Below are 26,823 nucleotides of genomic sequence, written 5' to 3'. Positions count from 1 at the left end.
CACTATAACAGGGCAACGTTATTTGAACAAAAAGTAAACAAAGCAGACACAACTGCCTTAAAGATTTATTTCCCCACATTCTGAAACATACCAGGCATGCTTGTTAAATACATATCCACTGCTTTTAAACGGACCTGCCGGATGACTATACAACATTTACTTACAGATTCACGAAATTAAGCTTTACATAGGATGTGCATAATAATGGGATGAACTTTAATTTTCATTTAATGCTCACTTCAATAAATTAAAAAAACACATTTATGGTGTAATGATACTGTGAGGGGAAAACATGCATGCTCCCAATTCATTTCTTTACAGAAAACCAGAATGTGCCAATATCTGGTGGAAAATTAGCACTTACATTATATTCCCTCATGGTATAGACTATTATTTAACAAAAAAATTGGTAGGGGGGGGGGGAAGATGTTTTCATGAACACATAAACTAGGCCCATCTTGTGGTGTATTGGATCCCTGTATAAAGTGACAATCACCCAGTGCATGTTTGGACTCAAACGACTTCTCAGCAAGGGGCCTACATTTTCATAAGGAGGGTACTCATTCTCCTCTGCTGCCCACATCGTCTGGAACTCCCTTCCCCCAGACATCCGTGCTGTCAATTCCCTGTACTCAATCAAGTCCTGGCTTAAGATCTTTCCTTCCTTTGCCTATCACTGACTGCACTTTTTTTTTCTCTAAAAAACGCCTTGTGTTTCTGCACAGCATCTTGAGATGTTGTTGCATTTAGGTGCCACTACATACATGCCATTGGTATCCTATTGTAATAAGTGTCTTTTGCAGACATTTCTGTGTAAAATACAATTTAAATACCCTCTTTAAAGCTACGGTACCATATTCTGAATACGCAGAGGACAAAAATACGTATTTCAATAGAGCTTGCATTAAAGGAGGACTAATGATGCATCCATGAATATTATTGAGGAATTCCATGTCTTCGTTCAAGATAAACACATAGGTTCTCCAGTGTATTAACAGTAACCAGTGTCTAAATTCATCATACATGCGTTGTACAAAAATATGTCATATAAAACAGACGAGTAGTTTTCTTGAATATAAACACGTAATACTAATAAAACTACTCAAATGTCAATCCCAAACCGTTCCTTTGTGGACTTTATCAAAATTGCCCAATTTTCTCGGGCCTCCACAATGTAAAGTGTCAACTCAACTTTTAAGTCAATCCCTCTGCACTGATTAAGGGCCATTAGCCTAAGACGTCATACTATTGTGGTTGCTTTTAAGCAGTACAAATCATTAATGCGGTGATTTGTGTACACCACTGCCAACAAGGTCCTTTAAACGTTTAGTTATCTTTGATTGTAGCAAAGCATGGTTTGGCACATGTATTCTTCAAGCCTAGTTTCGAGGCGTTACTCAACAGATGCGCGGATAAGCGTAGAGTGAAACCCAGTTAATCATCTGCCAAATAGAACACAGCCTCGTGGCAGAGTAACACAGAAGCGAAATGCGGCAGAAGGTTGACGGATCTCAGGTGGCCCTCAATAAAGTCACCTGTCAAATGGTTAATAAAATGAAATGTGGCTCTGCCGCCTGAAGGAGGCACAAAACCAGAACAGGAAAACGTCACCCACATTGTACCTCGGGCACGTTCAACCCTTGCGGTGCATTTGTCAAATTATTATTAGTAATGGATGGTGCACACCTAACCTCCTTGGTAATTTGATCAATAATCATGATTCAAGGTCGTGATTTTGATTCAGGAACCGATTATATTTTCGTCTGGATTTTACCCTCTCGTGTACATTGTTTTGCATTCTTCTCTGGCTCATTTGTTGCAGGCTCATTCGTTCTCTTAGCCCATATGTTAGATTAACATATCATTTGCATGTCACTTGCATATCACAAAACACACAGTGAAAAAAATTCATACACACATCTACAAAATAAAGATCATATAAAACCTTCGGAAAGTAAAATTCGGATTGAAGTTTGTTTCGGACCAATCACCGGCCGAGGCTTAAATGACCCTGACGTAAGCCACCGAGTTGTTGCTTCTGGGATGGTGGAAATGTTTCCTTCCTCGACGTACGATGAACGCCACCGCCAAGGCCAGCAGAAGCAGCACAATTACAGCCAGCGTCACCATCAACCCTGCACGCCCGGACCGCCGCAGCGAGAGGCCACTGAATATCGTTTTTATGAATCCCAAAGGGAGGTCAGGTAGGTGAGAACACGCTGGGATTGAAAGTCTATTTTCCCAAAGAAGACCTCAGTCATGACAATGATGCAGTGTGCTTGTGAGTTAATGGGACAAACGGAGGGCAGACGAGCTTGAAAAAAACGAGCGAAACGGAAAACATTCCATGCTAAGCGTTGATCAAAATTAAGTTCGTAATATTAAGATTCAGTTGTAAACGTAACCCAAATTTCAGAAGGATGCATGTTCAAAAGCCTATAACCAAATCACCCAAGATGTGGAGGTCCTCATCCAGCTGGAGTCAGACCTGCCCATCCTATATATCTATCATTTGCCCCGAAGGATTGTGGGAGGATGGTTATCATCGCGGTGGGAGTGTGGTTCATACAAGAGTGCTTACCAGCTGATGAGAACCTCTTGAAGCAAACGTCAATAGCTCTCGGACAGAGAGGATTTTCACACTCTGTACGAGAACACAGATGCCAACGTGTGGGTGTGAGAAGGCAAATACGAACATGAGCAAATGGACACAATCCGAGCAGGTGGCACTATAGCTCTTCCACGTGTTTCACGGTCGTACCGCGTGTTGTTCGGCACGATGTCTGACGTTTCACTCCACATGCTGGGAGTTTCTTCAGGAAATTATTCATCATCGTCACTGGCAAACACGAGTGACGATTATCTGAACCGATCCTGGGCCTCCCCTAGGTAGACTCAGCCTCACATGAGTAACTGGTGCAATGTGTAAACATCACCAAAAGGGACATAAACGCGGCCGGGTGTGGTGCTGGCCACATCACCCCCGTGTTTGCCGTGCCGGCCTTCAAAGGTCCTCACCAACAAGACTTGCCCCAATAGGTCTGTTAAAGTTATCTGAGGGCTCTTTGTCTTTTGTACGTGTGTAGTGGGTTCCAGGGAGACACACACTTGAACTTGGAGGCAACACGTTTATTCTAACACCCCAACAGGGTAACTGCATAAACGTACGGGATAACGACATAGGTGGTGACTACCACGAGTAACTTAGACCACAACGGGGTAACTATACTACAACGGGGTAACTACATAACCGGGTCAGTCAGTAACGCACTGACTGCCCCACGAAGCCGAGCGTAATGACCGAAGAGCGAAGAGACGTAGCACGGCAGGTTGATTCCAGAAGACAGCCCCGATCGTCTCTCGGGACCTCCCTTTTATGCGCCTAAGCGTGGCCTGGCTTCGCCCATGGCCACGCCCCCTTCTGGATCCTACCAGAAGGTTCTGGGCCGCACATCACGTGTCCCGCTTGCCCCCCTTGGGTCCCCCTCGCTACCCTTTCTTGGTCACGTGCCCTCTCGGGTTTACCCAGACTGTCATGTCCTGAAGTGCCCTCTCTCTGCCCATTACCAGAACCATGCCCCCTATGGTCGCCTTCCATGCCATACACACTCTGGTGCCAGAGAGAGGCTCTAACACGCACAGTTCCCCTCTTCCCTCAGTAGCTGGCGCTAAACGCCGTAGTGACTCAATATACGTCACTACACGTGTAAAGGGAACGTGGTTCGAGAGAGGATTCGATCTTTTGTCCTCTTGTGAACCTGCTTGGGTAGCGTCGAGGCAACTGCAGGATGGGGCAAGGTGGGGCAGGGTGGGGCGGGCGCCCGGGGCACCCCTCCCGAGGGGGGGGGAGGGGGCACCACCCAAATGCACAACCCAATTGTTGTAAACGATGAAAGCAGTGGCGGCCGGTGGCACCAATGAAGGTTGGTGGGGCAGTACCACTGGCACTGTGCAGTTGGGTGGGTGGGCAGCCTGGGGTTTGGCACCTTGCCCCAGGTGTCAACCTGTCTGGCTACGGCTCTCCTACTGCTGCCGCTGAGTGTAAGCGGTGGCGCTTGCGGTCGGTCGTACCCTGGGGGAAGGTGGCGATGCTGTAGGTGCAGCCCTCCAGGGTGAAGATTCGTGCACTCACTGAGGAGGGAGAGGGGACGGCGAGGAGGGGGAGGACAGTCGGCAATATTATGATTCAACTCAGAGTTGTCAAAACGAGGGCCCACAGGACAAACACGGCCCACGAACTCACCTCCCCTGCTCTGTGGTGTCACTGAAACTAATTACCAATAGCACCCCTCAGCCGCTTTGAAACGAAGTCAACTTAGTTACCTTACACAACTGTGTGGAATAATGAATGGAATTATCTTGCGCAACATGCAGCCATTGAATTTTAAATCATTGGTGCTGGTGGTCACGATGGTGGTGGTAGTTGTCATGGTGATGGTATTTGTGAGAGTGGTGGTAGTTGTAATGGTAGTTTTGAGAGTGATGGTGGTAGTTATAATGCTGATGGAAGTTGTAATCCTGGTGGTAGTGACGGTGTTGGGTGACGGTGGTAGTTTTGGCTGTGTTGGTGGTAGAGATGGTTCAGACCGTTTTTGATGTATGCACTGTTCTTCTCTGGGCAGCTTTCTGATTGGCTGATGCAATTCTTATCCACACAATCTGCACATAAAAAAACAGAATTTTATTTTCAACATACAGTATATTAATCACTTCTGAAATAATTGTTTTGCATTTATTTTAGACTTGAGTTGATGCTTTTGTGACTGCAGGAATTACTCTTTGCTAAATTTGTGTCTCTCTCTGTGTCTCTGTGTTGTCTCTCTCTGCTTGTGTGTCTGTCTGTGTGTCTCCGTGTCTGTGTTTTGTCTCTCTCTAAAATTTAGCAATCTTTGGAAGAACGTAATCAACCAGGTGGAGTGCCGACTGTTGTGTTAGCCGACTCTCCGTCTTGGATTGCATTGTATTTATAAGTTCACTAGGTTTGTCTTCTACCTGATGACGATTGCTTGTGTTGCAATCGAAGCGTCGTATTATATTATTTAATTTATTTTCTTTCCACGTGACTTTACCGAAAGAACCAAAGAGTAATTTATTTTAGACCTCGTTATGTTAAAGGTGCTCACGTGGGTGATTTTCTCCGGGTGATCCGGTTTCCTCCCACGTGTATAAACACTCATTAATTGCCCAATAACATATATTGTATTTGTTAAATGACGTTTTCATTATATGCAATGTGTAGCATTGACCACTTCCAAAATTAGTTTGCCCTGAACATTTTTAAAAGGTGAATCTTGGATCATCGGTAAGTGCTATACAACATATTCTTTTTCTATATTTTTATTTTCCTTAAGCCCGCCCGATAACATCTTAATATATAAAGGATAGCAGAGCTTGGGAGGGTGGGTGTGGGGAATTTGACAGTGACTGCTGCCTTCCAGTTCGTCCGTGGTTCCTCCTCGTACCGCTGGGTCACTTTCTCCCTCTCTTTTTTCAAGAGTGAGCGAATGCTGTATGGTGCATTACAAGTTGAAGTTATTATTTTTATGTCCAGTGACACATGTCTGGTACACATAGGACGTAAGTGTGCGTGTGTTTGTGCTTGCACGCAGGTGGGTGTAGGTGTGTGTGTGGGCTTCAAAATATCACCCTCAAAGTGCTCAATTGGAATATACGTAGCAATCATCGCTACCTCTACTGCGAAAACCTGGCAGGGCCCTGCAAAAAAAGGACTCCTGGGTAAGCAAGCGGTACAATAATGTCCATAAGTGTTTTTTTTGGGTTAGATCGCGTAAATAAAAACGTGTCGTTCCCGCAACCACCCCACACGGCCGATTTGTATGGTTTGTCACGTAAACAAAACATGCCAATTAGGTCACTAGATCAGCACACCGGTGTGTTGGAGAGTAAACCCACAACATTTACAATTGGAATACGACGTTTCGCCGGTAAATTCGGCGGGTTTACTGACGCATTTATATTCACGAAACCTAACCCATAAAAACCTCTATTATATGTAATGACCGAAAAACAACCCCAAGCCAATATGCAGCTTAATGGATATTCGAAGTTAAACAAAGGTCTCCAAGTGATAGAAAGGGGCCTCCACGGTGATTGGTCGGGAGGCAGACTTTTAAAGGGATTGGAGGAATAATATTCGAACGGGATTAAGCGGAAAATAGAGGGGATCCGTTGGAGGGGAAGGACAGGGATTGGCTAAGGAAAAAACAATTGCAGAAGGTTCCGGAAAGGGAGCTCGAGGAGTATAATAGGGGAGAGCATGCGGAGTGGCGATGTTCGAAGGAAGTTACAAGCTGAAGAAGGAACAAAGCCTAGGGTCCCGTATTGTGGCTGTGTCCCGAGAGAGTGGCTCTCATTACATCGTCATCACAGTCGTTACATATGGATAATATTGGTCCTGAAAGCCGACGTGTTAAACCGTTATAATAATGGCAATACGCGAGTGAGCGTGGCTTTCTCTCGGCGCGTTAACGTCTATCGGCACTTGTGGATGTGTGGGTGTGTGCTGGGGCCTCTTGGTGTTGGGCGGAGGCTTCCAGGTCACTCACCAAAGAAGTCGTCGGTGAAGTTCATGGCACCCGTCCTCTCTGTGGCTGAAATACAGCAGCGACGGCATCGCAGAGGCAATGAACACGTGGAACATGAGCATCGACCACCACCACAGGATCATCGCCTCCAACCAAAATTCCAGGGTTAGTCTGCCAATGTATGAGCAGCAGAAATGATAAATCCACTGCTGGATGAAGGCCTTTCCAATTTGTCTTCACCTCGCATGGTCCTTTGATGTAACAATCCACCTAGAACATGCGCGCGGGCTGATCTCATCATTCCGGCACCGCTGTGGATATCTGTTTTAGATGATTGAACTCACAGATTTAACAACTGAACTCATCGATTAAGGAGCTGGCGTTGCACACTGGACTTGCAATGCAGCGGTGGCCGGTCCTATTCCTGCGTCGTCCGAGGTGGAGATTGATGCCTCCTCTGATTGGAGCCACAAGTCAACACGTCCCCGCGGCCTTCCTGCTAGCGAACATTAATTACCCCACGCGGCCTCGATGTGAATCAGGCTTGGCACAGGCACCATGGCAGCATCATGTGCAACAGTGGTGAAATAATTCCTTGGTAGATCTGTGTGTCTGTACGTGCCGCCGAGAGGCTTGTGAGTTGGTCGTGGGTGTGTGAATGTGTGTGCGTGCGTGCGTGCGTGGGGAGCGGTAGTGTAGCGGTTAGCGCGCCGCGCTACGAACCTGGCGACACCGAGTTTGATTCCTGCTCACGAACAACACCAGTGACGATTATATCTGAACCGGCCCTGGTGCTGGCCACCCACCCCCTTGTGTAGGTCCTCGCTAACAGCACTTGCCCCAACAGTCTGCTAAGGCTATACAGGGCCTCTTGTCTCTGTGCGCGTGTGTGTCAGTGTGTCCTGTAATACAATTTGCGTGTTGCGTGTTGCGTGCGCTCGCGCGCGCGCTTGTGATTTTGTGCGTGTGTGGGGCGCAAGGCAGCGCAGTGGTCAAAGCACTGCAAAACCTACTCATCTGAGTTCAATTCCTGGTCCACGGCTAACATCAGAGGCCAGTGATATCTGGCACCAGTGCTGGACCTCCGCTAAGTCGACTCGTCCCCAAATGAGTACGTGATGCGGCGTGTACACATCAGCGCTTGGGAGACAACGGCGTCCGGCCGTGGTGCTGGCCACGGCCCTAGTAGGTGCTCACGAGCGGCACTTGCCCCAACAGTCTGTCACAGGTTCCATCGGTCGTGCGCTTCGGTGTGTGGTGAGGGAGGCACTCACCAGCTTGCTGCACCAGCTTCCTCCATGTGGAAGAGAAGCACCTGCGCCGCACTTGCAGGTAGCCCTTGGTTTTGCAGTCTGCACACGGTAGCGGCACATGGGGAAGCATTTGTAATCGTGGGTGCTGTGAGCCCGCCGTAGGGTTAAGAGACAGGGTGGCCGGGAACAGAGAGCACCACTGTCGTATGTGAGCATCGAGAACATTTCTTTGATCGAGTCGAAGTATACGAGGCTACGACGCCTTCATCCAGCAGGGGGTTGATCATGGCTGCTGCTGCTGCTGATAATGATGACATATACATAATAAAGGTGGGCACTGACAAGGAAAATGGAGCAACAGCTGAAAAGTGTGAGGAAACAAAGTGCGGACAGCCGCAAGTTGGAATGTTACGTGATGTTAAGACTGCAGTTTTGGAAACCATGGTCTACAGCTGACCTTAAACACAAGATCCAAGGCCCTGCAACTCAGCAAGAAAAAAGGGTCGCCACACACACTTCGTGCCTGGAATCCAGGGCCTCAAAGGTAGTGGCTCAGAGAGGCATCTTGGGTACTCACGGGAAAATGTGTCTTTGCTTTTGGAAACTTCAGTTATGCAGTTTGTGGTGACTTTTGCAAAGCCATCCCTTTCACACACTGCACATGGGGGGGGGAGGGGGGTGGCAGCGGGGGATTATGGGAGCAGAAGAGGACTTGGATGCAATCCTTGAGGGCTGAAAACATCAATTCAGGAATCAAGCATTGTTAAGGACAGGCACAAAAGTTTACGAGCACTTTCGGGTTTTTTTTTATATATATACATAATCACCACAGTGCTTAAAATGAAGGCTGCCTTATCACAGGAAATGGTTGGAACAGAGGTGCTAGTGGTTCGTACACTGTGCTATGAAGCTGGCAACCAGAGTTGGATTCTAGGCCATGGCTAACATCCGCGTTAAGTGATGAATGAGGCTAGCCCGGGCTGTCTCACCATATGACAACCACTGCTGGCTTCTTCCCAGGAAGTGGTATTCAATGTATCAACCCCAAAAGAATGGTCAATTATATGCCACCTGACCATATATTCACTCAATGGACAACTAAGACAAAGATCCCCCGTATATCCTTGACAGAATGTTGGGACAGTGCTGTAAGGAAGGAGCGTCTATGAAAGCTGGCACGGCACACGAGGGGGTGAGTAGCGAGATGTTAACTCCCTCGCCTGGTATACATGAGGTCGTGGGTTCGATCCCGGGCCTGATGCCTGTATATTTGGAGTTTGCATGTTCTCCTCGTGGTCACATGGATGTTTCTCCGGGTCCTCCGCTTTTTCCCTCCACATTTTGAAACATGCGTTTAGAGTATGTGGCTGCTATAATTTTCCATATGATGATAAGCCTCTAGGTTCAGCTATCATGTGTGGCTCGGTCGCATCTGAAAAAGAGCTATGTAGGCTCAGTGGGCCTTACCTGGTAAAATAAAAAAATAACTTTAAATCAGGGTGGCCAGCACCACGCCCGGCCGTGGTGGTGCGCACAGCGGCACACGCGCGAGTACAGAAGCACGCGCAAAAAAAAGTATTGAAGCAGCCGTGCACATTACCTGCCTCAGCACTCAGATTGGCGTTGAGCGGGCGCTCGCACTCCGCCAACGCCTGCTCACACCTCTCCACAACGCACGCTGAAAGAGGAACAGAGAACTCGGGTCGGAGTCATCGTGGAAAGAGGACGCAGGCCAGGGTGCCGCGGGAGGCGGGGGTGGGGGGGGAGGCGTGGGTGTACGGGGAGGATCGCTGGGGAAAACCGAGGAATTTTTAACGGGCGTGACCAACCGGCCTTCAGTCACGTGAAGTGTCCCCCCTGATCAAATCGGCGGAGGGACGGGCGCTCACAACTCAATTGGCAGCTCTGAGCCATCGGTGCTAAGTAATAATAATAATAACAACGATCGTTAAAATGTAGCTTTTATTTAACGTCGTTTCTGCAACGCCGCGCAAATCCGCAAACATTTCGATTCCGATGGTTTCAACCAATGCGTGAGCATCGATGTATACTGTAAGCGGGCGGACAACCCGAGGCAAAGCTGGAGGAAGAAACCCACGCGCGCGAGAGGGAAGCACTCCATCCCCGTACAGATGGGACACAGGGAGGTCAGGCTCACACATCCTGTGCTGCCTTCTCCTGGCAAGCCAGGGTATCGCACCTCGAGGCCCACGGGAAAGGGAGTTTGACAAGCGCTGTGTTGTGGATACACCGACCCTCGGCGCCTCCGCAGTGCGGGATTACTGGCGTTGCCCCACCACTGCCCGGCCATCAAAGGACAGCCACCGTTCGCTTGCTACGTGTGTACGTGTGTACGCTGAACTTCTTTCGCACCGTACGTAGCCAACCGTATCAATCGGGGGTGGAGTGTTGAGTCTATGGGCAGTGTTAGTCTATGGGCGGTGTGTGCGTACGTTGAATTTCTTTCACACCGTACGTAGCCAACCATGCTCATCGGAGGTGCGTGGGGGGGGGGGGGGAACAAACTAAACACAACACAAGCGGTTCTGAAAAAAATGACAGAGCTTATTCTTTGGGTCTTTCGGTAAAGTCACGTAGATGGGTTAAAACAATTTTTACAAAAACTACGACGTTTCGATCACAACACAAGCGGTCGTCACAACACGAGCGATCCTCATGATGACGGTCGCTTGTGTTGTGATCGAAACGTCGTAGCTTTTTGTCATTTTTTTGTCGTTTCCTTTGAACCTATCGACGTGACTTTACCGAAAGACCCAAAGAATGTGAATTCCTGCAGTCACGAAAGCTTTAAGTCAAGAAATGACAGAGCTACAAATCTATAACAATGTGGTAGTCTTGTTTACAGACCCCGTCCCTGGAAGACTGATTTTCTGAGTTGACCCATATCTGGGATTAGAACTTAGCAACCTTCTCATCGCGAGGCGAGCGCTCCCTACCCGCAGTGCCGCCCGATCACAAGCCAGACACTGGGACAAATGCAAAGCGCAATTTAGATTCAGGGCGCAATCCGGCATTTTGGCACAATTCAGATTCCCAAGGGATTAAAGAGCTCAGCAAGCAACCAAAAGCAATTTACAGATTTCAACGAAATCTACTGGTGTGGGGGAAGCGATACTACACTTTCAACACAGCATCCTGAGTTTGATTCCCGGGCCACGGCTAACATCAGAGTGGCAAGCGATATCCGAACAGGTCACCTCACCAACCCGTTCTGACTTGCTTGATGAAGCATGATGAACTGCCATGGGAGGATAGGGTATGGGAAGGCCTTCATCCCGCAGAGGATTGTCAAAAAGGGCTGCAAATTGTTCTCATCAAGAAAAAAGTAATTCTTGAAACAGGGAGCAAGTCTCTCTGATCCACTCTATTAACCCAGCAGTATAAATCGGTGCACCCCAGTTAGTCGACCGATAGGTTGCGTGCAGTGGGGTGAAGTGTGGATACTCCCACCTCTTCCATGACATTTGACCAGCGTGGAAGAATAGGCCAAGTGCTCTTCGGAGGGGCTCCGCAGAGCACCCTTTAGCATAGACCCTTCCGCCAGCAGTGGAGAGAGCAAGCAACTTGAGGGCCGCGCCTTTATCCCTCCACAAACCCAACTGAAATCCAACGTCGATGATGGCAACCGTCGCCGCTCGTGATGCCCGCTCGCGTCGTTGTGATCCGCCAGTCACTTCCACGACGAAGACCCTGGCCGGCTGTAGCGAATCGACGGCGTGCGGCCTACAGCCTCCGCATGAGAGCTCTCTCTCTCTCTGCAGGCCCCACGGCCAATCACAGACGTCGCAGGCGAGACGAGGCGCGGGTGCGTGCAGGAGTGCCAAACGCAACTCGACAACACCACCTGGAGCAATGCGAATCTGACCGATGGCGTCAGACTCGCATTCGGCGCCACGGTGGCGAGGAGATGTTAACTACCTCGCCTGGTATTCAGGAGGTATATTTCGAACTTGCACGGTCTCCCCATTAGAATCGACATGCATTTAGAGTATTTGGCCGTGGTCAATTTCCACGTGATAAGCCACTTCGTTGAGCTATCATTTGTGGCCAGGTCGCTTCTAAAAAAGAGCTATATAGCTCAGTGGGCCTTACCTGGTAAGATTTAAAAAAAATCTTTAATAGTTTACAGACATTGCAGTCGATAAGTTATAGGACAGCATTTCCATTTTTCCTGGGTTTAAATTCACCACCTTCAGGGTTTGGTTACCGCGGCTGCGATGTAGCTCTGCAACTCAATTATTTGAATAATTTTCATTCCTTCCGAATCCGCGTGACTTTGAGATACATAACGATGATCAGGCTCGGTGAGTTTTCGTGTTACCCTCAGAATGTTGGGCTGCGGGTGCAGAATTGCCCATGCGTTGTGTTGTGGCGCAGCTTCTCACGAGTGCTATGGTGTGCTTTAGACTGGTGTGGCTTGTCAGGAGTTCGGCAGTGTGGTGGCAGTGTGGATTGTGATGTGCGGTGTAACGCGGTGTGACGTGGCTTTCCGTGCGCCGAAGCGAGCATGGCTACGACACACTTCGATGCGGTGGTGTCATACCCCACCTGCTGGATTGTCGATGTTTAAACACGTCGTCGAGGCTTCTCTGCATCTATTGTCTCTGCACTCTGAAAAAAAAAGAACAGTGATTGAGGTCAAATATTCAAATAATTTTAATAACGACGTTCATGACACTCAAAACTCACAAACAACATCAGTCACGAAGCGCTCCTCCGCTGGTTGTGCACCGCTGCCCTGTAGAGTCCGCTAAAGTGGACGGGGAAGCACTGCGCCAACCTATGGCTCGGAGCTGGGATTTGAGAGGTGAATTCACCACTTTTTCTTCCGAGATAAATGTGCAACCGCAACAGCGCTGCGAGTCAATATTGTTTTTATAACTGCACGTAACAGCACGCCATTGTTGTACGAGTCGTGTCTTCCTCTTAATCCATTAATTTCCCTTTTTATGCGGCGTGTTTTCCCCACCGCCAAATGTATCCCAATTTTGCTCATCGATTATCGTGGCCACGGGTCGAAGAATCCATTCAGAAATCTCGCAAAGTTCCGCAGCGAGAGACGGCTGTGGAGGGGATTTTTCCTGCAGAGGACTCCTCTGTAGAGTTCCTTCAAGCGGTCTTTCGCCCTTTCACATGGAACGGGCCGCACGTTCACGAGCGCTCTGCTGTGAGTTTTGTGATGCGTGACGATCCCCGCCGGTATTCTTTAAATCTCAGAGCTGGAATTCAGCCAGATCAATTGAAACCAAATTCAATGTTGAAAACTCGAAATCTAATTTGAAAACTATTTCCTTTGTTGTCCTTCCCTCCCCCCACCCCACGCACCTCCGGTTAGCAAGGTTGGCTACGTACGGTGCGAAAGAAGTTCAACATACAATATTACGTGGTGTTTTTTTGTGTGCAGCCATTGGTGACGAGGTTTAGACCATCGAGTTGGTTTAACCAAGGATAGCCTCACTCATCCGAACCCAGGATCTCAGCTGGGTGCTCTCACCTTTGAGCCACCTGGCCAACCTCCTTTAAGGCATCCTACAGGATCACACGATATTGTTATCATCTACAGCCTGTTCAAAAGTGTTGACGAGGGTTGCTGGACCTCCGCGGTACTGTGGTGAACGAGACGTTAAATACCTTACCTGGTATACAGGAGGTCATGGGTTCGATCCCGACCCTGACGATGGCTGCATATTTGGGGTTTGCGTGTTCTCCCCATGGTCACGTGGATTTTTCTCCACATTTAGAATCGACATGCATTTTGAGTATTTTTCCACTTGATAAGCCACTTGGCCAGGTCGCTGCTTAAAAAGAGCTGTGTAGCTCGGTGGGCCTTGCCCTGGCAAAATAGTAAATAGTAGAAACATCAGAGTGAATAAGCACTACAGTTGGCCATGCGGAGGTGAGTTCGTTGCACTTACCACTGATTCCTTCAAGTGTGAAACCACACTTGTGTTGCATCTCCTCGGAGCTTGGATGAACTGTGGAAAAGACACAAAATAGCAACTTTAATTCTAATTCCAGCACCTGCGCCACTATCAACTTCGCCCATGTTTTACGTCGACGCTGCTAACACAAAAATCATCACCGCCGTGGAAACAATCAGAAAAATCATCACCAAATAAACCGTCGACACCCAACACCTTCCGTCACTGTTGTACGTTTAGCATCATCATCACCATCGTCACCACCACCACCACCGCATTTTATGCTTTCATTGAACATCATGAAGGTAATGGAAATTACAATTCTACATCTGTCTGTCCATCAATCTGTCCGTACGCCAGCGGCCGCGATTCTTCGCTCGCGTTGACGGAACGTGAACCGAGACGCGCCAGACCACTGTGGGGTAACCACCCGGGTTGTTTGGCAGAAACATCTTGAAACAGAATTGTGGCCGTTTGGTGTCCCAAAAAAAATAAGAGCGTGGGGTGCGGGGAGTTAACTTGCACTTCTATAAGGGCAAGAAAGTGAACATTCGCAACAAATAGAGTTCAATCTTGATTTGAAGCTTTCGTGACTGCAGGAATCCATGCTCTTTGGTGCTTTTGGTAAAGTCACGTAGGTAGAAAAATAATAGATCACGATGTTACGGTCGCAACATAAGCAATCGTCATCAGGTGGGACAACCACGGCAAGAAAAAACTGCTGAAAAACAGCAAGAAAAAAGCAATATTACGTGGTGGTTGTCCCACCTGATGACGATTGCTTGTGTTGCGACCGAAACATCGTGATCTATTATTTTTCTACCTACGTGGCTTTTACCGAAATAACCAAAGAGTATAAATATAGTTCAGCTGATGCCTTTCTATTTATGCTACTTTCTTTTATGTTTTATTTACGATGCAGCATTTTTTAAACGGTGTTATATGCAAAAGTAAAATATTTCTTATTATTCATGAGGTTTTTTTTAACCATGCTTCCCTTTTTTGTTGAACCGTAACACATTTCATAACGCTGACCGTATGGACATTTAAATAAAGTACATTGGTGTGTTCCAACTTACGAACCGCTCGACTTACGAACGCCCCCCCCCCGGGAACGAATTATGTTCGTAAGCCGAGGACTGACTATGTATATTCTAGAGCTCAGACGACAGACAGCAGCTGTTGGATAATATAATCACACACACACACTAGGTGGCAGCACTTTCCCACAGTCAAATCTTGACTTAAACCTTTCGTGACTGCAGGAATGAATATTCTTTGGGTGTTTCGGAAAAGTCACGTAGATAGGTTATTTTCTTTGAACCTATCTACGTGACTTTACCGAAAGACCCAAAGAATATTTCCCACAGTCAATTTCACTTCCTTTTACTGTGACTCTCAGAGCTGGATTGCACGTCGCCAAATCATCTGGAGGACACACATTTTAAGTGGTACATTAATCGTTCGCGTGAAAAGACATTGATGACCAGTCCGGGCTGGGAACATGCAACTCCCCTGTACTTTAAAAACGAGTTTTAACCGCTGGCGATCGTTCAGATGTAAACGCAGAATCTCTGTGGTGCCAGCTTCATGAAGTTGCTCTGACCTCTGAACTTCGCTCAGTGTATCTCGACTGCTGATGATCGTATTGAACACGGATGGTCCGAGTGGACTTACCAAGGCAAGGTCTCCTACTAATAAGCAGCAACAATAACAACCGCCATTCGCCACTAAGTGGCGGTGACGTCACCACGATGCTTGTGCCAGGCCATGTGCACCTTGAGGCCACGTGAAGTGTCGAACGCCCGCTGGCAGGAGGTCACGGGGCAGACCCAGGTGCCACGGGTCGACTGACTGAGATGACTGAGATGACTGGCTGATGCACCACCTGTGCCCCTACTGTGCCAACCTGCTGTGCTTTAACCAACCCGGCGCTCCGCTCGTTGTTCTGAGCGTCGCTCCTCCGCCCTCCGTTGTTGTTGGAGGGCGACTGCCTCCAACTGCCCAGCAGCGTCTTTCACGAGCCTCCTCCACAGAGGCTGATCTTGACACCGCTGGTACCAGTCATTGGCAAGTCCACTCAGCTCCACGTCCTCCTGTACCACATCACTCCATCGCCTCTCTAGCCCGTGGCGCGCCCGTTTAGCCCCCTCTATCTGGCCGAACAAAAGCTGTTTAGGCATGCGGTGACTGGGCATGCGGGCTACATGACCCAGCCAACGCAGCCTTGCCTGCCGGAGGAGCTCACCGATGGGATTTGCCCAGATCTTTCAAGGATTTGTGAGCTCCTCACACAATCCAGCCTGGTTAAACCCAGGATGGATCGTAGGCAGGCCGGGCTAAATGTTTCCAATCGGATGCTCCATTAGGGGGGTCCACGTTTCGCAAACGTAGAGAAGGGAGGGAATGACCGTGGCCGAGAAGACCTGAAGCTTAGTGCGGAGCGAAAGACCAGGTAGCTTCCACACAGCTTTACACAACCGATGAAAATATATTGCCACTCGACTGATTCGGAGTGAGACCTCTGCTGTTAAACTGGAGCCGGTCATAAGCACACTGCCCAGGTATGGGAAACTCTCCACTCTCTCCACAACTGCCCCATCACCGATTGGGAGTTGTGGGGGTGGAGTGTCCGATGGTACAAAATACCCAGGCAGGTGCTTAGTTTTGGTGGGGCTAATGGTAAGGCCCCATCTCTTAGTGGCACGCTCCAGTCTCAGCAGCAGCGTCTCCAACTCCTCCTCTGAATGAGCAGCTATTACCAAATAATCGGCATACATAACGTGGTTGAGCAATAAGGAGCCATCTCTTGACCGCACCCGGGCATCGTTCAGCCTCCCATTATATCTGTACTAAATGGAGATTCCCCCGGTACAGCTATTGAAGGCTCCACGAACTACGTGGTCAAAATAGATGTTAAATAATGTGGGAGCCAGAGGACATCCCTGTCGCACCCCAAGGTGTACAGGGAATGGCTCTGACTCCCGGCCACGTAGTTTTACCCGGGCCCGCTCACCATCATGAAGGTCCTTAATGATCATGAGCAGAGGGTCAGGTACTCCAAAAGCACGAAGAACAACCCAGAGCCCAGGCCTACTGATGGTATCAAAGGCCTTGACCAGGTCAATAAAGCAGAGATGTAGGTATTGCTGGAACTCCCTACACTTCTGCTGTAGCAGACGGACAGATAACATGGCATCTGTGCAGGACCGCCCTTTCCTGAAACCGCATTGGGGCTCCGCAAGCCTCTCCTCAGCGTGCCTGGCAAGGCGATGTTGAATAATCCTTGCCAGGACCTTTCCCGGCACACTGAGGAGTGAGATGCCCCTGTAGTTGTTACAGTCTGTGCGGTCCCCCTTCTTAAAGAGGGGGACCACCAGGGCATCCTTCCAATCCTGCGGAACCCGTCCAGTGGTCCAGACTGTTGTTATGATGTCATATAGGGCAGTCTGTGCACAAACGCCACCCTCCCTCAGCATTCGCTTGGGAGATCATCTCTGCCCGGTGCCTTTCCTGGTCTCAGACTCCGGATCGCCTTCAGTACTTCCTCAACAGATGGCACCTCAGCCAGCCACTCACAGGGGGTGACTTCTTCCAATATTTGAGGCACCGCAGCCTCAGCAGGGTTATCCCCACTTTGTGCCACGATGTTTTCCTGGCTGAGGGGTTTCCCCTCCCCAAGGACCTCACAGAAATGCTCAGCAAATCTGCAAACCTGTTCCTGGGGGGTCGGAGATTGGAACACCATTTTTTCCCCTAATGATGGTAATAGGTGTGGCGCTGCAGGTTACTTACACCCACACATACACCCGCACACACACAGACACCCGCACACACACCCGCACACACACCCGCACACACACCCACACACACGTGCTCTACCGTAAATAGTCCGTCCAGGTAAACCCCAGGTGACGCGGGGAAATCCCAGCGAGGAGTGAATGCAACGCAGGGGGCGGTCACTTTTGATTCTGAGCATCGAATTACATCACTGCTGCCTTTACGCCAAGTAGTACTGATTTATCGACCCCGGACAAATGATCTGCTGAGTTGTACCCGCGTTCCCCCGCCCCCCCATGCACGTGTGTCACCCCGATTCGACGCAGGGCTCGTTGCTCAGATATCGGATAGGTTCGTAGCGCCAGTGCACAACTAACCACCGCAGATGAGAATGTTCAGTCTGCGTGTGTACGTGGAACTTCTTTCGCACCGTACGTAGCCAGCCGTGCTAATAGGATGCGCAGTCTTCTAAACTCTGAAGAGCGAAGTGCCTTGCCAGGCGGGTGAATGAACAATGAACACCGAGCCACGGGACAAGTCCATCCCGGGTAGCAGAGAGACTAAGATCCCCCTGCGCAGGCTACATAGAATGTCTCGCTGGTTGTTTGCGAGCAACTATTAACATACCTGTCAACCCCTTATCAGTGCTTACCTTATTACGGAAATTGTGTATCACCCCGTGCATGCCCTTATAAATATCAACTTTTATCCTGCAAATATAATTTATTTTGTACTCAATTTCCCTGCACATGAATACGGGTAAACCGTCTGGGTTGAGGTGGATGTATTTAGGTCGGCACGGCACGTAAAGGGCCAGGTCCGCCTTTGTCTCGCTTACACACACCCGCACGAGGGACACGGATGTATTAAGGCTGGGTCAACCTAGTGGAATTCCAGAACACCATACCTGTCAACCCGTACCCTGTCAAACCCATAGCCCTGTCAACCCATACCCTGTCAACCCAAACCCTGTCAACCCATACCCTTGTCAACCCATACCCTTGTCAACCATACCCTGGCAACCCATACCCTGTCAACCCGTACGGTTTACCCCGTATTTTTGTTCAGAGAAATTGAGTTGTCAGATCCACACGGCGTACAGCCGTTTCAATACGGGCAAAGATAATGTTTTTATTTGTTTGTGTTTATCCTTTGTGATGGGACTTTGTAGGATGAACGTTGAGATGTATAAGGGCACGGGGTGACCAATAAGTTTTGAATTGGTCTGTAATAAGTTAGGGCGCTGATAAGGGATTGATAGGCACGAGAACAGATTTCAGATGTTACTCGTCGCTGGCGGAAAAGCCTTTGCCGGTTAATCGACACTCCGGCCTCGGTTGTTGAAAGTGCGCCACAAACTACTGCGTCACCGCTCCCCGCTGCTGCCGAACAGAGACAAAGATCCCACCAGGTACTCGTTTAAGGCTGAGTCGATCTAGGGGAGGCCCAGGACCGGTTCAGATAATCGTCACCGATGTTGGCCGTGAGCGAGCATCGAACATACACCCACACACCCGCACACCCACACACCCGCACACCCACACACCCGCACACACACCCGGACACACACACCCGCACACACACATCCCACACACACACCAGGACACACAACAACAACCGCCATTCACCACTAAGTGGCGGTGACGTCACCACGACGCTTGTGCCAGGCTATGTGCACACACACACCCACACACACCCCACACACACACCCCACACACACACCCCACACACACACCCCACACACGCGCCCCACACACCCGCACACACACACCCGGACACACACACCCGCACACACACACCCCACACACACACCAGGACACACACACACACACCCGCACACACACACCCGGACACACACACCCGCACACACACACACACCCCACACACCCGCACACACACACACCCGGACACACACACCCGGACACACACACCCGCACACACACACACACCCCACATACCACACACACACGTGCTCTACCAAAAATAGTTTGTCCAGGTAAACCCCAGGTGACGCGGGGAAATCCCAGCGAGGAGTGAACGCAATGCGCAACGCGTTCACTCCGCAACGCGTTCACTCGTCGCTTTTCATTCTTGAGCGTCGAATTACATCACTGCTGCCTTTACGCCAAGTGGCACTGCTTAATCGACCCCGGACAAATGATTTGCTGAGTTGGACCCCCGGTGCCCCCCACCCCCCCGTGTCTCCCCGCTTCCCTCCTACCCCCCCCCCCACCACCACTTTAAATGAACTTCAAAGTCCGTTGCCAATCTACTGCTGGATGAAGCCATGCCGTTTTTGGTTTGACCATGCTTCACCACGTTGGCCAGTTCAGTACGTGTTGGCGAAGAGATAAGTCTAAGATCGATTCAGATATAACTTGCCACTGACGTTAGTCGCAGCCGAGAAACGAACGCAGTTCGCCGGATGCAACAGCGCACTGCGCTAACCATTGCGCCACAGCTCCACACCCACCCAACATGCACACACACACAGCAATAACAAATCCCGGATTTAAATTCAAGGACATTTGGGGCAAGCACGCAGCATCATCACCCACGGTGTGAAATCCGCGTTCATCCCACAAATTAAATAACGATATCTATGGGCAGTGCTGACACTTGTGTCTCACAGCGGGAGGGACCCGGGTTCGATTCGCAACGCGGCAACCTTCCTGTGTGTGTGTCTGTTCTCCCCCTGTTCTGTAACTGTTTCCTCCGGGTTCTGGTTTTCTCCCACAGCGAAAACAACCAAATATTCCACACAGCACAAGTGGCATTTACCGATAACATTCCAATGGTGATAAAGTACGGACCTGAAAATGTACACTTCTCAATTTGGACTACACATTGCATCGGCATCGCCCGCGACTGAGAACATTGTGCAACAAAAAAAAGTTTTTTGTGTTCCTGGGTAGTAAGTGTTATTTTCTAATTGCTTATGCCTCAAAAGTATAGAAAATGGCTATTTTTCCCCTACAAACTTTGCTTTTGTGACCAGGGCAGTGATATGTTGAAATGTACCTATTTTCAATGAGAACACGTGGTGTGCGTTTGCGTCATTCCTTCACATAAAGTCCTGGTCACAAAAGCAAAGTTTATGGGGAATAATAATAGCCATTGTCTATACTTTTGAGGCATAACCAATTAAAAAATAAATCAAATCATTGCCAGGGACTCTCTTGGGTAGGCAACTCGCGTAAGTTCAACAGAGCTTCAACTTCACAGCGAGTTGTGTGGTTAATGGAGACTTGGTGTTTTAACATCTTTACGCCTGTTTTATTGCCAGAAAGGCTAACAGCATTCTTATAACGCCCATCCTAATGTAGCAATACTACTATTAACACGAATTCCTTCATCGCGGAAAGGTCTCACGAGATCTCAAGGAAGTGTCGCGTTGGTGTCCCACCTGCATGCATCGTCTCCCCTGCTGCTGCTGTTGACGACGACGACGATGGCGTTACACGGTCAGCGGCATCACCAGCGGCGCAACCGGACACGAGCAACAGCAGCAACAGCAGACGGAGGTGGCCGCAGCGGCAGCAGCAGCAGCGAGCGTGGCACGGCTGACTTCTTGCGCCCATCGTAGAGAAGAGAGGATCGACCGCGGCGTGCCTGGCTGAGCTGGAGGTGAACTCGCAATGAGGTGGCGCTCCAAGATGAGGAGCGGTTTGCCCCGGTGGAGGAGGAGGAGGCAGGAGGAGGTGGTGAGGGAGGGGGAGGCGCAGAAACGCAGCAGGCGGCGTGATGTCAGCCGCGTCTCTCCGTCTTGTCGGTGGCATCGGTGCGCTCCGGAAATCCCCGCTGGAGGGCTTCCGCGAGGAAGGAAGGCGTGGGGTAATCGTGCTGGTTGGCGGTGGTGGCGATTGGGGTGGCGATGGGCGCGCTCTGTAACCTGCGGGTGGGTTGTAAGGCGGGTGCTGCTCGAATTCCATTCTCGTCATCGATATGAAATGCCGGTGCCAGGACTGGCCAACAGCACGTGCCGGTTTAACACGCAGTGGGTTTTCGCGACCAATATCATCCATAATTGACGGGGTTTTTTTTTGGGGGGGGGGGGGGTTATATCGCGTAAATATATAAATGTGTCGTTAAAACCCGCCACCACCCGACACAGCCAACTAGTAAGGGTTGTCACGTAAACAGAACGTGGCCAATTCGTCACTAGCACAGCACACCGGCGCGTTGGAGAGCCAAGCCACAACATTTGCGATCTGAACACGTGCCAGGCAAGGCAGGATTTAGATAAGTACACGCAACGTAGGTTTCGTGAGCGACGCGTGCGGCGCTGACTTGTGTATGCGTGTTCCGTTGCCTCCGCTTGAGTGATCCACTCTCCATCCCGCACAGCGAGATAACGCTTTGTGTGAAACGAATCGACGGAACAGCAGAGCTTCGCGGGTCCAGGTGCACGCCCTGAAATCCCTCTGGCGCGTCGGAGGTGGCGGAAGTGGCCCTGCACGGGATGGGAACTCTGTAGAGCAGCGGGCCCCAACCTTTTTGGCACCAGGGACCGATTTCGTGGAAGGCAATTTTTTCAAAGAAACTCTCCAGCGAAGTTTTTTTTTACTCATTTTGGCTACTCGGGGTTAGCTTGTGGGCTTACCAAAAATTGTGACTGAGACAAGTGCGCTGTGCGGGAAAGAGGCGCGGATGGAAGTGGTAAATAATAAAATAACGGGCGGGCCAAGCGCGGACTAAAATAAGTGTCGGATTCTGACTTCTCATCAGGAGCGCGCAACCCCAGACCCCTCGCATGCGCAGTCTGCAGTCGGGTTCGCGCTCCTAGGAGAATCTCATGCCGCCTCTGATCGGACAGGAGGCGGAGCTCAGACGGCAATGCGAGCGATGGAGAGCGGCTGTTGATACAGATGATGAAGCTTCATCATCATCTGTCAATACAGATGATGACGAAGCTTCGCTCGCTCGTCCACCGCTCACATCCTGCTGTGCGGCCCGGTTCCTAACAGGCCACGGACCGGTACCGGTCCGCGGCACGGGAGTTGGGGACCCCTGGCAGTGTAGAGAACTCCTCTCCAGCACATCGCTCGGGGGGATGGGAAGGCTCTCGTCTTAAGAGCCATTCGAGAGGGTATTTGACCTACTCCGAGCATGGAAGAGGTGGGAGTTACCCACACTTTACCCCACCACACGCCATCTACCCATCGACCACCTGCCCGTGTGCCCATTTATACTGCTGGGGTTGGACAGGGGAGGTGGTGGGGGCATTTCACGAACCTGCCCCATTGTTTCAAGTGCCGCACCGGGAAATCGAATCGTGCCAAATCTGACGTCACGGCAGCATCGCCACCTCCTTCGCCTTGAGATCTCGTGAGACCTTCCCGTGATAAAGGATTCACGTTAATAGTAGTGTTACTACAATAGGATGGACATTATAAGAATAGGTTTTACCCTTTGTGGCACTAAAACAACAATTGTGTAAAAATGTAAAAACACCAAACAGAAACCTTTTGCCAGGAATAATGTCTGCATTAACCACACGAACTTGTGGTGGACATGCAAACAAAAACATTATCTTGTCGTATATGATGCATTGTCTTTGAAACTGATTGGTCCACACCAGAGACAGCTTCCTTTAGAGCAGGGACGGGGAACCTTTTTTTCTGCCAAGGACCATATGGATATTTATAACATCATTCGCGGGCCATACAAAATCATCAACTTAAAAATTAGCCCGTTATATTTGGTCAAACATTTAATTAACTCACCCCTAATGCGATGGCTGGAACTGCTTCTCTTTGGTGTTGCGTGTGATGTTAGCCGGTATTGATGATGTTGCTACTCGCAACTGCTTTTCCAGCTTTGCTCTCCTAGATTTATTGAATTTCGAGTCCCGCCTGCGGTTGCCTTGGCAGGGCCAGAGACCAAATTATTTCGCGAGCCTCATACGGCCCGCGGGCCGGACGTTCCCCACCCCTGCTTTAGAGCCTCGTCTCAAACAGTGTTCGACCAGAGGACGCCAAAAGGCGAACAGTGGACGGATATTGTCTGTCTGGGTTCGATAAGAAAATATTTCCCTTCGTCCATCCAGTTTGTTGACCGTGGTGTTCCACAAACTCAAATCACGCGTAAATAATTATTGGCGTCTACAAGACCCCCGTCAATACCTACAAGACTAATTCAACTAATTATAGATTTGAAGTTTTCGTGACTGCAAGGATCCATACTCTTTGGTTCTTTCGGTAAAGTCACGTCGGTGAAAATAAAATAAAATAAAAATTAATAAAATAAAACTGAAAATACCTAAATTAAATGACGACGTTTCGGAAGCAACACAAGCTTCCGTCATCAGGTGGGACAACCACGGCCAATAAAAGTTTTACTGTAGTGGGCATTTTTCCCCACCTGATGACGGAAGCTTGTGTTGCTTCCGAAACGTCGTGATTTAATTTAGTTATTTTCAGTTTGATTTGATTATTTTTTAATATATTTTTTTCACCTACGTGACTTTACCGAAAGAACCAAATAGTACTAATTCAACTTTTAATAAGACTTGGAGATACTGAACGTGATGTACTTCTGCGGCCGTCTGGAACGCTCTTCCTTCCGACATTAGGTAGCCACTGGAGTCATGCACTTTTAAATCATAATTGAAAACTGATTTCTTTAGAACATATTTTTATGTTAAGATTGTTACCCTTACCCGGTTCCTCTGATTAGCACGGTTGGCTACGTACGGTGCGAGAGAAGTTCAACATACAGACATAAAGAAACGCAGCACCAGGGTCAGTTACAACCATGAATGCGTAGCGAACTCCAATCAGAATGTAAATGTAACTTCAGCCAACAATCTTGCTCTAATTGTTATTGCAATCCCCTCATTGTTATTAACCTTAGAAACAGTATCTGGAAGCGAATATGAGCAGAACTCTACTCCGATGTCTCCACTAAAAAATACTGTACAACAATGCTTTAGTCCATCAGCCAGTTTTTTTTCTCTCCATACCAGCATCATAATCAAAATGTTGACAAACTGGGGGAATCCGATGAGCTATAAAGCTATTTTTTCACAAATGTCCGGTAGATCAACATTATCAAGCAACGTGTTTCGGCAAGCAGCAGACCTCTGGACCGAAACAAATGTTGCTGATGTTATTGACAAGAGCACTTCGTTTAGAACATGTGACCCCTTTCAACGCAAACTCAGGATGCCTTGCCAGTGCAGCGTTATGGGTAAAAAAACACTATCTCGGATTCGACTTATGACACACGGAATGGAGTTCTGTCGGTATTGACTTTCACCCGCAGTGCTCTATGGGCAAATGCTTCATGGGTTTGTGTCATATCTAAAAGTTGTGTGGTGGCTGAGTTTGTGTCATATCTAAAAGTTGTGTGGTGGCTGAGTTTGTGTCATATCTAAAAGTTGTGTGGTGGCTGAGTTTGTGTCATATCTAAAAGTTGTGTGGTGGCTGAGTTTGTGTCATATCTAAAAGTTGTGTGGTGGCTGAGTTTCCCCGTGGCTCAATTTCCCCTCAGCTGGTGCCACGAGACATTCTGGAGCACGAATATGAATAAAATAAATGACTGCAAGGAAGGAAATTGAGGGCTTTTTGGCCGAATAACAAAACAATTCGTACAATTCAGACCGGTCTTCTGGTAAAAGGGAACAATGGTTTGCCGTTCGTAGAATATTTGATCATGCGGAACGTATGCCCAAATAAGAATTTTTTAAATGCATTTAAAAAGCGCACTTATTGTACTGAATTTCATCGCCCCTATCTCGCAGCTTAGTTGTGAGGTGTCAGGTGAGTTTTGAGGCCACGTTTCAATTTTGAAAGATATTTATATTTGCCCTGGATTCCTTCTCGCCCACTCAGCAGAGGGGGAGGGGGGGTAAATGCATTTTGTAAGGTTCCAGTGTTGAGCTTTCTAACCCCAGAATCATGATCAATATTGTATCGCACAACTATCGATGCGAACGATGTTTACAATCAAACGTGGCGATATTTACACTTCAGCACTGCCAGGTGTGTATATGAATGTGCAGTGGTCGACGTGGAGATTTAGAAGTCCCGATATGGAATATATTCATCGTGCAGCCCATGGCAACTGCCATTTCCCTTTTTGCGAAAATATCGTCATGTCGGAAGTGAAACCGGCACGACTTCCCATTGTCTGCCGGCCAATTTTTCCAGTCACATCCTCTTCCGAGCGTTTGTCCCAAATAAGCGGGTTCCGTTTTCCGACTCCTTTCTCGAAATCTCTCTTCACAATCTCCACCGTGACCTATCGAAATCTCTCCCGTTTCGCCATTGACGCGACCACGTCACTCTCCTTCTCAGCTTTCCTTCAATTTTGCCATCTTCTGCAATCTCTTTCTCACAACAGTCTTCCTACCTGGCCACGTGCCCGAACCATCTCAGTCAATTCTCACTCGACCCTCTTTCTATTGAAGCTACTTCACCTCCACCTCGTGACGTCGTGTACCGGCCCACGACTCGCGTGAACTTGACCGACTCGTTAAGCTGCTTAACAAATAGGACGAGTGGCATTCAGTTCACTGCACTGACAGCCACTTGAGCCACTTGTGATATTGTCCATGGATCAAATTCGTTTTCCACGGGGTCATTGCTGCAGGGACAAAAGGTGCAGGACCGGTTCCCTGCCACGGCTGACATCAGTGGCGAGTGATATTAGAATCAGAATGTTTATTTATATCGGAGGAATCCGATGAGTTACGTAGCTCTTTCTCACAGATGTCCTGATACCTGAACTGGTCCTGGGTCGCCGCTTCACCAACCCGCAATGACCAGCGAGGTGAAGTATGATGCAACAGAATCCTCCCATGACCAACTCTTCCGCACCTCCCCACACCACGATAGCTACACTCAAAGCAAGATGCCTGAGATCGTGTCCTGTGAAATTATCAATTTCATTTACCGAATTTGAAGAACACGAATTATAACTATCGCACCTATATTGATAAATACTTGCATTCAAGTGAAGGAAATTACCAGATACCAGCAGGACCCGGATTCAAATCGGATATCTGAAGCTATCTGGAGCTCCTGGCGCAAGCATTTTAAAGTTTCCACCACAAGTGTTAACTCTCGTACCGCCCACAGGTAAAGTCCACTCGGCTCCAATGTATGCGTCCACCGACAGCACACTGGGCCAGACTCCACAAGGGTGGCGACACGGCCCAGCGGGAGGGCATTCACCGTTTGTTGCAGAGGTTCAAAGTTCGAATCTAGCGGCCGCCCCGATTAATTTTGCCGGTGCATTAACCATAAAGTACTCGCTCGTCTGCTTCACAGTGGACGTTAAAGAGCCCGTGACATAATT

General features: G+C 49.0%; 1 protein-coding gene across 1 annotated transcript; it reads right to left on the bottom strand.

Annotated features, from left to right (window-relative positions):
* Nucleotides 1–52: 52 nt before the first annotated feature.
* LOC116952011 (uncharacterized) lies at nucleotides 53–21,389 on the bottom strand. Its single transcript, XM_032970989.2, has 11 exons — nucleotides 20,927–21,389; nucleotides 13,735–13,794; nucleotides 12,368–12,430; nucleotides 9,399–9,476; nucleotides 8,376–8,453; nucleotides 7,820–7,897; nucleotides 6,567–6,611; nucleotides 4,588–4,659; nucleotides 4,072–4,131; nucleotides 2,582–2,644; nucleotides 53–2,135 (listed from the first exon to the last, which is right to left on the bottom strand). Exons 1-11 carry the CDS (start codon nucleotides 21,297–21,299, stop codon nucleotides 2,002–2,004), a joined length of 1,104 nt encoding a protein of 367 aa, XP_032826880.1. The 5' UTR covers nucleotides 21,300–21,389; the 3' UTR covers nucleotides 53–2,001.
* Between the last annotated feature and the right edge of the window lie 5,434 nt (nucleotides 21,390–26,823).

The sequence above is a fragment of the Petromyzon marinus genome, chromosome 3 (genome assembly GCF_048934315.1).
Source record: "Petromyzon marinus isolate PM22_M1 ecotype Great Lakes invasive population chromosome 3, UKy_Petmar_22M1.pri1.0, whole genome shotgun sequence".
Classification (NCBI taxonomy): domain Eukaryota; kingdom Metazoa; phylum Chordata; class Hyperoartia; order Petromyzontiformes; family Petromyzontidae; genus Petromyzon; species Petromyzon marinus.
The sequence above is the reverse complement of the archived record's forward strand: the minus strand, read 5'-3'. Positions and strand labels throughout refer to the sequence as shown.

Bases quoted from the DNA above. Each gene is read 5' to 3' on its own strand.
- LOC116952011 (XM_032970989.2), bottom strand. From the start codon at position 21,299: ATGCCACCGACAAGACGGAGAGACGCGGCTGACATCACGCCGCCTGCT. The intron at 4,660-6,566 runs GTGAGTGACCTG...TTTTATGTGCAG, and splicing joins CTTCACCGACGACTTCTTTG to ATTGTGTGGATAAGAATTGC. The intron at 2,136-2,581 runs GTAAGCACTCTT...CCGGGCGTGCAG, and splicing joins CAAGAGGTTCTCATCAGCTG to GGTTGATGGTGACGCTGGCT.